Raw genomic sequence first — 17619 nt, forward strand, 5'->3', positions numbered from 1 at the left:
CTATGGAGGTCATTCTGATGAGTTGGTTGGTAGATGAGAAAAACAATCTTGCCCTTATTCACACACCATCATCGACCTCACCCCTAATGAGATAAAATATTAAATTATGAAAATGGATAATGACCTATTTTTCTCACAGCTTTCTAAAATGATTACAGCACAAAGTGGAGCTCTCAGTCATGCTATCACAACTGTCCCCAAAATTTGCTTTCAGTGGATTTAAAGTGCTTCAAATTTAACTGCTTGGCACAATGATGAGTATTTACATAGGCGCGGTAAAAAATGTAAGGCACAGCAACGTGTTGGAGCATAAAGGATCATAAGGCTGAGCATGAATTCATGCCCTTCACCCGGAAGTGGATGCACGTGTATGTGAATAGTTTGTTAACCAACAAATGAGCTTTAAATCAACTCTTCAGCAGTAAGCTCAATGAAGCCCTCAGCAGTGTAGCAACGCCTCCGTCGTTAGCCTGTCTCATGTTGTCACACACAGCAAAAAAATGAAAAGCATTTGCCTCAGACAGAAGGGCTCATCAACTAGTTAGCTTAGCTTTAGGATGCCGCTGATTCCCGCCAGTGCAAAGGATTTATTTTGAACGACACTAGTAAGCTCAGTAACAGATCTGCAGTCTTTGGTCCCCGTTACGCAGCGGGATTCTGGCTAAAGTAAGCCAGTTCAAAATAAAAAGTACAAGGTTTTGACATTTTAAACGAGCAGGAGCTAGCCACCAGCTTACTGATCATTGGTAGCTGCCTGCCGTCGTACTTTTGAGCTCAGTAGACTGATTGTGATAAGTGGGCACTCACCGTATCATGTGCTAGTATATACTCTATTTATCTATAGGATGCTTTCTCTGTGGGGGTGTGTGTGCGTGCAAACAATATGAATTGTTTCGGATATTGTCAATTTCAACATGAACATCAGCAGGAATTTGGGCGTGAGACCAGGTTCTAATAGCTACTACACTTAACTATCCTTGTATTTTATCGTAAGAGTAATCACTCCCTTTATCTGTCTTTTCATTTTTACACCATTCTGATGTGGAGCTTCTGTCCATCACTGCCACTCATCCCCACTCGCCCTCACTTTTTTTGTCAGCTGTCTTCTTTTATGCCTTTCATTACAGACTGCTTGGAAATAGCCATTAAACAGCCTTGGCCTGAGGTGATGGCGCTGGATGAAAAGGATTGCCATTGAGAGGAAAAAGAAGAATGGAGGCTATGATTGCAGCCATCATAAATAGAGGCAGCCCAAGAGAGATGAGTTGGAGGCAGAGATGGGGATCAAGTCAATAAGAAGGCGAGTACCGTATCTGCTGAGGCTCTTGCTGAAGGTGGATGAGTTGGAGATGTTATAGGCTGAGTTCTGCTTTGGCACCAGTGCGATCACTGAGCCATCTGTAACCTACACATTAAATGGAACCACCAAAATGTTATTACTCCTCCATGAGCAAAGCTGCATTTTGTGCCAATTTTTATGCTTATGTACCTGATAGTGAGCCAGAGTGTTGAGTCTTTTCCAGTCATTGTCTATTTTTGTTGTGACGTCCTCATCCTGTAGAATAATTCGGGCCATGCGGCCTTGACGCCATTCTTCAGATTTTTCAATAGAAATGGAAGAAAATATGGAGTTAGAACAAGGTTTCTTTGTCAAGTTTTGTGACAACGACTTTCAAATCTACTCTTGCAAAACAATTACAGAGAGTGTGGGTTGCATTGCAAGGCCGATGATGTCATAATGGCGCATGGGGGACATCATTTAAAGTTCCCTTCAAATTTAAAATGTAATGAATGACTGCTTTCTTAAGTACATTAAAGCATATCAACAGACGACTAAACATTTCCGGTATACACAAAAAATATACAAAGGCTGTGCAATGGAAAGATATAATATAACACTTTATATTGGTTCTGACGGCTGCAATATTTCAATTATTACATTATTATATCCAAAGGGAAACGTGTGTCCCTGTAAGTAAGCATTATCAAAACACTTTGGCCAAGCTACGATATTAGATTAGAGAGAAAACAATTTTCTTGCTTGGATTTCACATTATTGCAAATCCGGAGCCTCACCTTTGGGAACCTTTTGATAAAAACAATCAGCACTGGACATCTTGTGTATTTAATAGGTACATAATTTGCTCTTTTGTCTTACCCAAGTCCATATCCGAAGCCTTGGGCCTGAGAGAGTAGGGGCTGCCCTTATAGACGGCATCGAGCAGCTTCTCTTTGACCTGAGTGACCGTGTCACAATTTAAACACTTAACGGTCACCTCAGAAGCGTTCTCGTTCTCTGGGTTTACACAGTGCAACGTCTGGCAGATGAAACAAAGGAAGGGGGAAACAGTCACAAGATGCATAAAATAATAGCTTCAAAATCATGTAAATGTTAGTTTGATTTGAGGGGGAGACAGATAACGTTTTGGTTGCCAAGGCAACCATAAATCACATAATTTAGCATTTGATAACATTTTCGGACCATACGAACCCCTCAAGATTACACGAGACAAATGATCCCACTGTAATGATGTAATGTATGACTGGTGAAATAAAGAAATTATTCTTCCCATGTTTGTTGATTTGTTAACTTTTACGCCGATGAAACCGCAATGGTGGTGTTTCAAGCCCAAAATACACAGGCACATTAAGTTTACTGACCAACGTTTTGTAGTCAATCTGTTGCCTGATGAGCTTGTCCTCGCTAAGAGAATAACGAGCCTCTCCTGTGATGGCGTCTATCGGTCCTTTCTCCATCTGTTGCTTGATGGCACAGTGAAGCATGAAAAGAGGCTCGCCTGCACACTCCTGGTCAAGGGGAGAACACAGATAAAGAGAATATACAGCGTAATTAAACTTGCAAAAGCAATAGTCAGGAAAAAAGACAGTTTGCAAGGAAAGCAACCTTCAGTTCACTTCACATTGAATTATAAATTATTTGACCTTTGACTTTTACATTGCTAGCGTAATAAAAATCTGCTTTCAATTACCACGAACTGTTTACAGAAGCTCGAAACTTAATTTTTTACATGTGTAGTACAAAACGGTCTTGTGGAAGCATTACGTGACTTAAAGGAGTTTTAACCTTCCAAGACTTGAAGTTACATCAAACCTCTTTCTATTTCACACTGCCTATTGAAGCTCTATTAGCATGACATTGGTTAAGACCTAATGGCTGTGAATAACGCCACAGTCAGATTTGTCATTTTAATTAGGGTCTAAATGTGTGACCATTCTGTGAAGGCACACATTAGAATTTGTTTTACATTTTATTAGTGTGCAGTTATGAGTGATGAGACTATTTAAAGAGCCTTTGAAAAAGCCTGTGACATCCAAACAAAACAGCGTTTTTCGCATCTCATCTGTGTGCACTGTGAACAAAAGTGCTCTATTTTCCTGTCTTCCTTTTGTTCTCACCTAGGCTCAATCAAACTTTTAACTTGCAAGAACAAAGCAAATGAAGTTAGCAAAAAAACTATACACTATACTCATTTCAACAGCAATTAACTGTGATGCTTGCTATCCATCATTACTTGCGCTGACATGATTTTAAGTACCAGATTTGTACAACTAAAGATATAGTATACAGTAAGCATGATCTTAAAGAGAAAACATTGTTTTTCCCCATCATTTCAATATCTGAGGTGAGTCACACTTTCTTTTAATGATAGAAAATTGCGCATCGACTCTGTCATTATTAAAACATGCAGGAAGGACATGAAAGGAGAGGACATGTCATGATCATTCATGGTCACAGCATGAACCTTATTTTATATGTAACGAATCCTCTTGACAGTTCTGACCTAGAATCCTAACATACATTCTGGATAACTTTCCAATATTGATTGCCTCAGTTTATATACTCTGTGTATTTTCTATAACAACATTTCGACCCAGCTTCTGTACAGTTGAAAATGGTCCGTAACAAATTTCGTGGCCTACCTGTCTGATTTGGCCACCTGGAGATTAGCACCACACAAATTGTTCCATACACATACACAGGTTTATTGAGTGTTTTGTGAAGTCAGCGTCTCTTCCGCATTCATGGGAAGTGTTATGGAAGTGTTGCATGCTTGTTTAATGAGTGCAACCGTTACGTATGCCATCATGGGGTCAAAGAAAGTTCCAAGTGCTGGTACATTGATAAAGAAGAAGAAAACCTCTATAGAAATTAAGTTACAGCTAGTGGCAAACAATCAAAATTTGATTGATCTAACTCTTAATATTTCATTCTTCTAAGGCCCTTTGAACAATTTTATGAGTATAGCTTTGTGACTGTGCCCTAGTGCAAAAGCAAGTTTCAAAAAGACATCCTAATTGTCAAGCCTCCTTCTGTTCTCCAGCTACGATGGACATGAAAACCTGTCTGTCTCTTCCTTTCTTGCTCTTTGGCCAATAATCTTTCATCTCCCAAACTACCTCCTGTCATGTGCTTAAAGAACCTCATTAGCATCTGAGCTAATTATGACTGCAGCTGGTAACAAGAAGAACCACATATCACTGTTATGTTGTCCTTTCAGCTTTTGCCTCCCTACACTTCCATGACTCGCCACATGATTTGCCTTTGCTGCACATACTGCCCTCATTACGTTGTACGCTGACATTTACAATTTAGTGGTATAATGATGGTGGCAGCTCTATCAAATGCGAGCATGAAAGAAGTTCCCTCATGTTGCTAACAACCAGCGGCAGCAATACCATCACCGATTTATATCATTTTGGTCACACTTCACAGTTTACGTACATTAAAAAAATTTTTTAATAATCTATCTCATTCAACTTGAGGCAATTTGATGTGTTTTTCCCCACATAAAAGACACAGACTTGTTTTTGCTGAATAGGCATCTATGCATAATAATGTGATAGGATTAAAGTAAAACATGAAGACACTTAAATTCCTACTAAAATAGAGACTGAAAAGCTTAGTGTGAACATATTGATTGGCACTGTAGAATCATCGAGCCACATCTGACGCTGGGCACAACATAACAGAAATTATTTGAGAATGTTTTAAGGACCAAAATATGTCGGCAACAGATGGTGGCCTTTAAGCTATAGGAGTGAAATTAGAGTGAAAATAAAGTGAAAGTACAACAATTTCAATCTGTAATCCTGCAAAAAAAGTAAAAAGTTGTTGGCCTTACCTTGAGGAATTTATACAGAAGGAATGTAAACCAGTTGGTCAGCATTTTTTCGGCAACAGACTCCGTTCTGGCAAACAAAACAAACATATTAGACAAAGTAAAAATAAATACCTCAGCTGTCACTAACAGTAAGCATGTTTGCATTACACAAGACGTTTCTATATTATTTTTGGAGGGCTGTGAAAAGAAGAAATGAAGTTTACTGCCATGACAAACGCTCTATCTATATCTACATCTACAGATAGATCTATGTCTAGATGTAGATATAGATCTACATACATCTAGATACAAACACTCTATGTATATCTAGATCCATAGCTATAGTTAGATCTATATCTATAGATAGATCTACGTATATCTAGGTGTAGATATAGATCTACATCAAGATATAGCTCATATAGCTAGATGTAGATGTAGAAATAGATCTACATCTACATCTAGATCTGATGTAGATCTTCTGTAATCAGGAAATCCGTTTTTTTGCTTGGCTGAACCTTACTCAGGGACATTTTCAATTTTCTCCTTTATTCTCACAATCTTCCAGCTTCACGATCTATCCAGTTGATGGAGCTTCTGTTTGTCTTTTTGCTCACCTCCTGAGAAGCAGCTTGGGATGGTTTTTACTCTCCAGGTTTCTGTCAATCAGGTCAGACAAAAGCTGCTTCAGGACTCCTGTGGCGTACTCCATTTCGCCCTGCAGGGCAGTCATGATCAAGGACGCCACATTCCCTCGGTCCCGCATCGAAAACGACCTGGAAATACAGTGTGAGTGTTGATAATTTAATATACAAATATTTAGATTTTGGCTGTCATGCTAGTACAACATCCTCAACAATCTTCTATTTAACTCACCATTACACTCAACTAAAATACTGGATGAATAACAAGTAAAACAAGTAAACAGACCTCTGTGCTTCCAGCGTTCTTATGAATGTCAACAGGAAGTGCTTCTTTGTGAGCAGCTGGCCAAATAAAGTCAGAGCCTTTTCAACATTTGCCTGGACCTGAAGAAAAAAAAGAGAGAGAAGCTGATTCATTACAGGAATCATTGAAGAGATGAGCAACCAGACCACACAGACCTTTCTGTCATTTCTGTCCTTTCTCAAAGACTTTTGAAAACAACAAACAAACCAAATTAAATGTTTGACTGTTAACTCATTAAGTAATAAAATCTAAATGTTTGACTTGTGTCAGTCAATGAATAACATTATGCATAAACGCGTGCAAAGACAATTCAAAAGAAGAAGAGCAATGAGCAATGAACAGAGAGAAACCACTTTTGATTTTTTTCCCCAAACACAGTGATGGTGAATCTCTTGCTGTGCTGCTGGTTTTTTTTCTCTACCAGATAAATGATTTTAGCAGACAATTTGACATAATTGCCTTTCTGGCATCACAGGGTGGATGGCTCCTGTTAGAAAATTGTCAAGAAAAGAATGGTTGTCACCAGTGTCGAGAAACCTGAACACACGCTGACAGTAAGCTTCAACTCAAGACTAGTTGCTGGAGAAATGCCAATTTACCTGCTCAGCGGCCTTGAGCAACCCAACTTCAACATCCCCTGCATCAATGAATTTTCTGTAGGGTAGTGATGTCCAAACATCTCATTTCAGTCATTTGGTCTGAAAATTAGTGTCAATATACTCTGTGGTCCAACTAATGTATCATTGTTCATTTATTGAGAACAATTACATTCTCTTCTACTAGATAGCAGAAGATGCAATTAACCACCTATTGGCATTCAGCCAACAGAAAAGCTTTGAGTTCAACTAAACAGGAACAGATTTCAGAAATCTTGTGAGCTTTTATTGGTGGTGTGCCGTGAGATTTTGTAGATGTTAAATAGAGTGGGAATAAAGCAGACTGACTTTCGACTTTGAAACACTGCTGGTGTCCTGATCATATATGTAGTATGTATGCATGTAGAAACCGAGCTATATCTGTACCTGCACAATTTTGACCACACAGATAATTCAAAACACAGAGAAATGCACTCACAAGGTGCCGGGCGCATGCCAAAGCAACAAACAAGCAGCTAATCAATTAAACCAGAAGCCTGCCGACAGTCACTTTTGGAAACGTATTGATTACAGCAACAGAGAATCAAGATAGAGGGGACTCAGAAATATAGTAACTGTTTTTATAGCAGACTCATATCGCATTTTAATAAACGATATAACAAAACCTATTTGTAAAATTCCCTGTTAAAAGGTAAGATTGTACACAATGACATCATAGAAACAAGACAGAATAAATGTCAAGGGCTTGCAAATGTAAAACAACCATTTGGAAAGTCTCAAAGATGATTTTTCAAAATTTGAAAAAAATGCAAGCTTGCAAAAGACTGTGTCCGTTTCTGTGGACATTTTTTTATTCCTGAACACTCTTGGGCTCTAGAGCACTATCATATAAAATATATAATTGGGATCATCGTTTCAAAGTAAATTACAGTGTGGAAGACAGGCAAAGACGAGAGTATAGGCAGAAGGGAGCGGGTGGAGGAAAGTGTCAAGCGTGACAGAAGAGCACCAGCTAAAGTGAAAGGAAAGGTTTTAAAGGATGGCAGTGAGACCAGCCATGTCGCATGGTCTGGAAAGAGTAGCAATGGGCAGAAGACGGGAGCCAGAGCCGGAGGTGGCAGAAGTGAGGATGCGGAGATTCTCTTGGGATGAGAATGGACAGGATCGGGAATGAGCTCATCAGAGGGTTAGCACTGACTGGAAAGTTTGGAGACAAAGCGAGAGAGGTCAGATTGAGATGGTTTGGACAGAGAGGAAGGACATGTTTCTACAGAGGAAGGACACTGGATTTATCGGTGGAAGGATGCTGGAAATGGAGCTGTCAGGTAGTAGGCAAAGACCAAAGAAGAGATTTATGAATATTTTGAGGCGGGTAAGATGTGCAGATACTGTAGCTGGAGTTGAAGCAGAAGATGCAGAAAACGGGAGATGGGAGAGAGTAAATCACCGTGGTAAATACAGTAGGGTCAAGAAAATAGAGAAAAAAGACTGCCGGGCAACTCTAATGTGCTGAAAAATATAAGCGAGGAATGAGCAATCTTTTTTTCTGAAATGGCATGACTGAAAAAAACTGTTGAATTTTGATAACGCATCAACAGTCCCACCAGCTTCCTATGAAGGAAAGCAAAAAGGAGTGAAAAGGCATTGAGGCGTAACGTGATTGTACGTGTTTGTGTCAGAGATGGTGACACGCTCAATCGTCCCTCTGGCCTGCACCTGTCACCACTCAGGCACAACACACTAAACACCCCAAAGACGCCTGTCTGTCAACCACCGGCTCCTCCTCTCTCACTGCTGGTCTCTTTGGTCATCGGTTTCAATTTCTCACTTATTGTGCATTTTTCACTCTTTCAACCTTTATCGCCATCCTGTTGGCGTCGCATTCTCTCCCGCGATGTGCGATAATGAAGTGTCGAGGGCTGTCTCCAAAGTGCTAAATGAGATTTCTGGCCCTCGACGGTATGTATAGTAAGTATTGACTGAGAAGTGAGGTGTGTTTTAGCAACAAAAGGAAATTAACTTGAGCATGAAAAGGTTTGTGTTTATCTGCGTATGGGTGTAATGTAGGTAGCTGGTGTGTCTTTGTGGAGGAGTACGTCACACAGCAATAAAGCCGGTGGCATTGGTTTCCACAGGCCACTGGATTACGCACGTAACCCATTGGGAAATACACAGGAAAGCAAGTCTAGACATAAGTGGAAAGCATGTAGCATTCCTATATACCTCAACTTAATAGCTACTTGTCTACTTTCACGTTTGAATCGAGGGATTTAGCGCCTGTCAAGCTGTGTACAAAAATGCTGATGGTTGTTTACTTCGGACCATTCCGGGCTCTGCGTGTGCAAAATGTTTTGTTGTATTTCTTATCAATTCAGTAATTGTAGCTTTCACTTCTAGCAGCCGTCACCTCGGGCACGTGGCTCGTATTTGACGTTACTTAAAATTGGTATCTGTGCCGACAGTTGTTATTTGGGCGGAGATTAGTACAAGTGTGGTGGTCTCGTATACATTTTGGAGGAAGTAAAACAAAAAGATAAGCGGAATGTTTAAGATTTGAGCATGACTGGGAATTGAAATTGTAGCCGTATTACTAACCGTATTAAATTCACCACAGCTCTATCACTGAAATTATATTTAGACAGATGTAAAACATTTATCTTTTTTGTAACTGTTGCCAGATTTTTTTACTTATTAGATTTTTTTTTTATTGGATTTTTTTCCATTTGAAAACCAGGATGCTATTTGAGACGTACCAACACATAATTAGGAGATAAAAGCTTACAAGTTTAGTTTAGCAGGCCTTTTCTTTCAGTTGTCAATTCAAATGTACTCATTAATACACAATATGTGGACAGCTACAGCATTGGAGTGGAAGACTATAAATTACAATGAACCACCGTTCAATTTTACAACCAGACAACATTTTTAAACAGACAAGCAAGTTGCCAAATGGTCTGTTTCTGGCGCCGTTTCTCTTAGAAATGCATATTACAATATTGGCTAAACACCCACTCGAGCCACTATTTCCAAAGTGATCTGTGATTATTATAGTTGGATGATGGATAGATACCGTATTTGGTGCTAAGCAGCTAAAGATAAAGCTGCTTCGTTAGCAATTATTTTTTTCCTGGCCTCTTCAAAGTGAAAACAATCCAATGAGGCACAATGCTTTTTACTCCATATTTATGTCTCATTGAATAATTAAGAAGCCCACTGAATGCAACCAGAGTTCTAAAACCTTTTCACTCTGAGAGCAGCTTTGAGAAAATTAATTTCGCCAAGAGCTTTAGTGCTTTACATGATTGACACAAATACATTAATAAATCAAGTCATTAAGTCTTTCAACAGCCGTGTCAGGCTTCAGCTCGAGGTCATGGTAGGCCTACTTGCGTACATTATCTGTGCTTCCACATATGTTTGTAGATTTGCCTTGCATAGTGAAACATTTTCCTCTATTATCACCGCCGAACCAACAAACAAAAAAAGCGGTTTCATTCACAGTTGATTGGAAAATTGCAACATGTGGCAGTGTTGATGAAGCAGTACAAGATTTTATATCTTCATCATGCCACTGATTACAAACTCTTGGGTCTATCCACAAAGCATTCCGTAAATGAAGTAATACGTGGATGGGACAGCATGCACCGTTCTATGTTCAGTGAGCTAGTTAGAGTGTACATAATGACTTGATTAATAATGACAGTGTGATTTATCATGCACATTACACCTCGAATTTTAAAGTGTATACTCTATTTTTTTCCCCCAATACTTTTATTGATTTTTCTTTTCTGTCAGATGCTGGCAACCCTTGCTGGCGGCAGTATATGGTGTGCGTCTGTCCCATGAGATCCTACTAATGATGAGATTACATATTTGCATTCACAGAGGAAACTGAATACATTAAGATGAAGTAGACGATATGTGATTAAGATGAACAAATTGTGACTTTTCATCTTGCATCAAAGCTCCGATTTGCCCTTCTCTGCTATATACTTATTGGATAATTGCTACTATGCACATCATCTTTCGAAAAAAGTGTATTTTATTATGCATGCAGCGAGCATATTGCTAAATGATGCTAATCAGTTAGTTAGTTAATCTGTGCAGCAGCCAATAATTTGTTTCCACCCCATGTTAGTATGGTTTTATTTGAAGATCAGATGGTGGTGTACTGACCCGTACCTCCATCTCCTTAAGCACAGGGTGGTCCTCAATACCCGGGAACAACACCCTCATGGCGTACGTCCGATAGTCCAAGAAGGGAATTCCGGCTCCATCCAGTTCTTGGGTTAGCTCATGAATATCTGTCTGGAGTTCGGCAAAAGCTTCAGGGTAAAAAAGAAAAAAAAGGAAAACATTGTCAGTAAATTGTTGCAGTGGGTTGTATGCATTTTAAATGTCATAAATGGTAAATTCAATCAATGATTAATGAACAAGTGTAATGCATAAGTATTTTGTCTCTGAAGTGGTTTTGTCGTCATTTCATGTGTTATGCATTGACAGTAGTTTGTTACATCTGCTGGATGATGAACGAATTTAAACAGCCATCTGCATTACCTTTGCTTGAATATGGTAATTTATGGTCTGCCTTTGTCATTTCGTATGTGTAACTATTTATTCATGTCTATTCATATGCTACTTGTACATGGTCAATGTTGTGATGTCTGCCTCTAATAATGGCTGGCTGATGATTGAACTACACACCCTGTTTGCCCCGCCCCCTCAGAACCCATGTCACCTCTTTATATGCTTCGCCCACACATACTCTTACATTTCTAAAGGACAGCTGGGAGAGCAGAAGGCAGCATGGGTTCTTTAGGATGTGGGAATAAGTGCACCGACATTTGTTTTCCCATTGCCGCAAATGTTTTGTCTTTTTTGGAACACTTATTCAAGAAGAAGGTTAAACGAGATTTTTCAGAGAGGAATGACTGGAAATAAAGAATATATGTATGTACAATAAGTAGACCCACAGTTATAGCTGTAAGACTACAGCAACTCCATGCTGTTTATTACTTGTAATCAATAACTTTAGTTCGAGTTTAGTTTTCCATAATCTTTACTTTTATCAGCATTTTCTTTTTCCATTATTTTCTATGGGTATTTTTTTTTCCCCCTGAAATCTAAAGCGAACCTCGGTATAATGAATTGATTGAAACTGCAAATGAAGACAATTCCACTTTAAGCAAAGCTGTATTGTGTGCTGCCTATACCTTCTTTACATTCCAGGGCCACTCTGGACTCCAAATTGTCCATCTGTAGCTGAAGACGTTTGAGGGTTCGGTCAGCGTCTCTTGACTTTCTCTTATAGGCTATGAGCACAGCGATGATGACTAATAACAGCATACCACCGCCACCTCCAATCCCGATGATGGCAGGCAGTGTCAGCAAACTATCCGAGTAGATTTGAAGAGTACCTGGGGAGTACTCAAACCCACCGGCTCGGATCTGAAAACACACAGAAAGCATTTTTAATGATTGAAATGTTCGCAGAAGTCTAGCCACATTTCCATGTTATGCTAACTTCTCAGAGCTGAATTTTCAGGGTAATGCTCAAAGCATGATTAGGAGAAAGCATATTGCTCAATATTTACTTTTCCATGGGTGTATTTTATGTTTCTCTTGGGATTCGAATTAATCGAGATTGAAATAAACAGTGCCAGGCACTAGTTCATCTGACAGCAGCAGATGGTTGAAGGAGAAAAAATGTTGGTCTTAGGAGATCGAAACTTGGTGGTCTGATGAAAGTGAAGTTGTTTGACCCATTTCTATCTCAAGAATCATGAAATTTTGATCTCCTCTATAGTCATCGTTGACAGCTGCACTTGGGGAGCCTTACATCACCTTAATTACTGAGAACTCTTTTTTCCCAGGAAGGTTTTGATTTTTTTGTTTTGCCTGCAAGGTAGATGCTTCAGGCTGTGGTAGATGAAGACCTCGAAGATGACTTTCGCTGCTTTGTTTATGATCTCTTGTCTGGAGATATATTGATTGAAAAGCCCATCGTGAACTGTTACGCTATTGAAGACGGAATATACCACTGCTTATACATTGGACCATATGTAAAAACCAAAATGATAATGATCCAGATAATGTAGTTTATTAGTTGCAGAAACATCTCTCCCTTTTCTATCATCTGAGCTGTTGAAGGATGAGCTAAGTCCTCCAGCAGCCGGCTTTGGAAGAATGATCAATGTTGCAAACACAATTAATAAATAAACAATGCTATTGATGTGTTTTACACATATGGCTGCAAAAAGTACAAAAGATATTGCAGCCATGTATTCCATGGATAATGTTAAATTTCAACCTGACACTCCTCTCTGTCATTAGCAATGATTTAGATGTTAAGTATGGAGTTGTAAAAAAAAAAAAAGCACACCCATATGCTGCATAAAGCAGAGTAATTAGCTACATTTCTACAAATCTCCCCAAGCAGCCGTGGCAATTAAGAAAAGTGAAACACATGTATTTGTTTTAGCACTCAGTAAATACATTTGCATAGGAAGTTTATCTCAGTAAATAAAGACACACAGCGTGGGAATCCATCACATCAAGCGATGCACCAGGGGGGTTGCTACCCGACTCAAATGAATAATGATTACACACTTTGAAGTGAACTTTGATGTAGAATTACACAATGAATAAATAAAAATATATAAATATAAATGTTGAGTGGAAGTAGTCACTGTAAGAATGTAGGCCAGGGTTCAAGTCCTGCGGTGAAAAAAAAAAGTGGACTGATTGCAGGACGAAGGCCCATTCTTGAGCAATATTCATTACTATGGGAAAATTAAGCTCCAAATGTGCACACAATGAAATCCTTTTAGAGCTCTTGGAAGCATTTAAGGGATGCAAAGTTTCCAAGAGAACACATTTGAGATCTTAGATGAGCACAACTGATTTAAAATAGAATAATATCAACAAATGATGACCACCCAATAAAACTAATCTTCACATCACACAATGGGCAATCTAGAATGTTGTCGCTGTATCAAATGTTGAGCTCAATTTTCAGAGACTACAGTTGAGTGAGCAATTAAGTGTTTGTTGTCCTTTTTTCTACACGTATGCCAAATAAGGGAGCGACAAGGGGTGTTAGAGGGAAGTGGAAAGAGAAGACAATGCAATGGGAGTTGAAGCAAGTGAAGTGTCTTCTCACAAAGAAACGTTAAAGTAGCGTTTTATCGTTTCACGATTAAAAGTGGTTGACAATACTGTCCATGCTCAGAAGATACAAGTACTGTGTGAGCGCCGGCATCTCAAAGAAGTTGGTGACACATTTTCAAAGTGAGCGTCTATTTTTACCCTTGTGACAGACTGAAGGACTGATGGAAGAACTAAAAAGCTGTAGGCCAAAACAACAAACGAGTTTCTTCGAAAAACTCGAGGGAGGCGTGCAGCTGCCAACACGCAGCTGAGCGTCAGAGGGGACACGCAAAGGCTGGCTGACATCCCCCCCCCTCCACACACACACACTGTAGGGCCCTCTCAACACCCACACAAACTGTGTATTTTCTGGACACCCATTGGGGTCCCCTGTATGTAGGTCATTCTACATGGGGAACATCAACAGCTGCGTCCCTCTCTGAAGTATCACATGCAACACATGGATATAAATATGCACTTATAATACATATACATAAGTACTGATGAGTGCACATAAGCACCTGAAACGTTGATGCTTATATGCAAATAAGTGAAGGAGCAGCTTTTTTCGGGGTTTGGGCACTGTCAGAAACTGTCAAACTCAACTCAAACCACAACATATTGCATAATTTATACTATTCAGCATGACATTTTCTGGTTTAATGCAATGGTGTGCCATGTAAGGGTTTTAATAAGTTGTTCCACCTTGAAGCTGGCTGGTTGATGCCATTGAGAGCTATCATGCTGAATTAAACGGATGTGCTGTCATTGAATTTGGAGGCATATTGGCTGTCGCTGCCAGGGAACAAATGTCAAAAAGATAAAGCAAGGCCATCGTGAGAGGACATTGGCTATAAGTTTAAAGAGGATTTTGAGTGGGTGCACTGGAACAAATATTCAGACATACATCCAAATATATTCAGAGCGAGAGCTGTGTCGTCTGCCTGAGGTTGACCTTCTCCACTGCGAGATGTGGTGATTTTAAAAGTCTGCTGCAGTCAGAGCGAATCAGAGATGTCCCTCTGCAGTCTGGTGACAGTTTGAAACAAGTAGCGCTCAAAGCTTGCTGTGGGCTGCACTTACTAAGCTTGTTTATGTTGGCTTTCTGATACTAACATGACGAAAGTGGCATTGACATCATTCACACCGTTGAATGCTTGGGGAAAAAATGGTGCATTGGTTTTTGACACAGAAATAACTGTTCAGATTCAACATGAATGTGTGAACATGATGACATGTTGATTGATAATTCCTCCATCACATCATGTCAGTTAGGATCCCCCCCAAAGCATTTATTCATTTTCTACAAATATGTCATTCATACTATGCTATGCTACGCTATGCTATGACTCAGACTTCCAGGCCACTTGTAGTGTCTGAATGTAAAAACTCTATAGTATGGAAGAGTCTATATACCATCATTGATTGGCATCTCACTCACTGCTCAAGCCATTGGCCGAACTACATATCAATCAATAGTGACAGCAACCTGATAGTCAATTCCATCACCCAGTCGTGGGTACTTACCAGTGCTTGTATTAATTATTCTACGCAGTATGTCATTCATTATCACTGAAATGACCCACAGCACCAGGTTACCTTTCCAGTAGGATAGACTATAGCATCTAGTGAAATTGTTTTTGTACATTTCTGAGTCCCTTTTTCCAACTTTTTAAAAAACAAACTCTACAAGCAAGGCCAACCTTAAGGGATGCTAAGAGAACAAAATGACAATATACAAAAGATGTTGCTAAGTTGTCTTCTGTCAACCGTTTATAAAACAACCTTATTCATGTGGACAATCTGTCTTGTACCACTGCAGCAGAATTTCTCCACACCCTTGACTGGCTTAGTCACTGTTTCAAACCAGGGTTAGGATTTGAAATTAGGTATAGGGTTTCAAATTAGGGCTTCAAACTAGGGTTAGGATTTGGAATTTGGGTTTAAAATAAAAAGTAGGGTTTCAAACTGAAGTTAGGGTTTCACAGTAAGGTTTCAAATTGCATTCGGGGTTAGGGTTTCAAACTAGGTTCAACGATTCAAACTGGGGTTTAAAAGTATTGGTAGGGTTATACATTTACTGCATGTTTCAAACTACGGTTATGGTTTCACAAAAGAGTTTTAAACTCGGGATAGGGTTTCGAACTCAGGATAGGGTTTCAAAGTAGGGTTTCATATTAGGGTTAAGGTTTCAAAGTAGGGTTTCAAAGTACTGTGTGGGGCAAGGATCTTAAAGGGCCAGTTTGCTGGAATCTATCAAAGTGATAAAACGGCAGTCTGGGTACAAAGCAAAGCTACAGAATGTGTCGGAGCAATTTGAATAGAAATTAAAAAAAAACTTCTTCAGGGTTATGCCCATTTTATTCCATCTACCATACTATTTAACACGGACTAAAACTAATACAAATGTTGTAATAGCAGAGCGCAGCGAGGGACAACAACAAGCAGCACCTGCAGCAAAGAATTGCTGATGCGTGCACTGTTGATGATGTGAGTACGCTTCACTGAAAAGAAAAAAAAAAAAAATTCTTCACCTGCGTGAAGAAAGGTTCATTCAATGAGACATCATATACTTCAGCCCTAACAGATTAAACTCAACATTAAATGTGTACAGCGGCACCGTGGCACTTTTCTCCTTTCAAGACCAAGTGAAAAGTTATTTTGTCTGTGAAAACACAAGACTTCCACAAGGCCGATGTGATGCTCATCAACAGGCGAGGAGAGAACCTGTGAAGTTAAACATATTAATTAAGCATTAACAGCCACCTTGGTGTGCAAGCTCAATGAAGCGTAACCTGGATCTGTCATAGGAAAGCCACAAGGGTTTAGTCCCATAATTCAACAGCAAGGAAGGTTAGAGTCAAATTATTTGCTGAGATTGTCAGATGGGAATATTTCCAAACGCATAAACATGAATGAGGTCACTTTTAACATACCTTACCTCAAGCAGGTGTCACAGAGAAGAACAGCGATGAAGTAATGACACTAAAGCATGGTGCAATGTAGAGATTTTGCACAAAATGTAGTGAACTTGTTGCCTCTGATACGAGCCCCATCTGACGTAAATCATTAGAATAGTCGATATTTACAAGTAAAAATAAATAAATAAATAAATAAATAAATAAATAAAGGAATCCTGCAAACTGCGACATTCAAAAAACAGAACCAGCCATGAGTTCCTTCGAGTATATCCGCTCTTTGTTCCGCTAAACAGATCCAGATTTAATGCTAAATCATTTTGTGATTATATTGACTCAAGATCATTAATATTTCACCATACAAAATAAAAGAAAATTACAGTACTGTAATTGTTTTAAAATCAAACCCAAAGGTTCCAGGAAAGTGAACGGAAGACACGAAAACCCTGTTTTTCAACATTCTATATTTTTTCTTTGGCCACACAAAAATACATATGGTATTCTCGAAAGTTGCACTGACCGTGACTTTATGTTGTCCAGTGAGGTTGGGCCACTCGCACAGTAATTGGCTCTCAGACAAGGTGAGAACGCAGGGGGTTTCTCCGATGAGCACCGTATAGTTCAGACGACTGTTACCCGGGGCTGCTGGGATCAGGTTGCGACCCTAAACGAAGGCAAGGACAACTACATTGAGGATAAAAAACAGCCAATTGCAGTCATGAACATCAGTCAGACCATTTGACTAATCACAGGCAACATATAAACCAATTGAAACGCACAAACAGTGAGCACGATTTGAGGTCTTCAATGAACCTAACAAGGACTATCCACTATTTTCGTGTTCCCATCACAGCACATACAAATGAAACATTAGGGCTTTAGTTTCAC

General features: G+C 39.4%; 1 protein-coding gene across 2 annotated transcripts in view; it reads right to left on the minus strand.

Annotated features, from left to right (window-relative positions):
* The window catches only part of LOC119119674 (plexin-A1-like), a 158110-nt gene that overhangs the window by 7823 nt on the left and 132668 nt on the right, over positions 1-17619 (minus strand). The window contains exons 19-28 of one of the 2 annotated variants that reach the window (XM_037246165.1): positions 17252-17395; positions 11878-12112; positions 10847-10989; positions 6051-6148; positions 5738-5896; positions 5145-5211; positions 2662-2808; positions 2159-2318; positions 1490-1593; positions 1309-1405 (exon numbers count right to left, since the gene is read on the minus strand). In XM_037246165.1, the coding sequence (XP_037102060.1) occupies positions 1309-1405; positions 1490-1593; positions 2159-2318; positions 2662-2808; positions 5145-5211; positions 5738-5896; positions 6051-6148; positions 10847-10989; positions 11878-12112; positions 17252-17395 (1354 nt within the window). Of the gene's footprint in view, positions 1-1308; positions 1406-1489; positions 1594-2158; positions 2319-2661; positions 2809-5144; positions 5212-5737; positions 5897-6050; positions 6149-10840; positions 10990-11877; positions 12113-17251; positions 17396-17619 lie in introns of both variants that reach the window. The other variant, XM_037246164.1, reaches the window with a different exon arrangement.

The sequence above is a fragment of the Syngnathus acus genome, chromosome 2, assembly GCF_901709675.1.
Source record: "Syngnathus acus chromosome 2, fSynAcu1.2, whole genome shotgun sequence".
Lineage (NCBI taxonomy): Eukaryota > Metazoa > Chordata > Actinopteri > Syngnathiformes > Syngnathidae > Syngnathus > Syngnathus acus.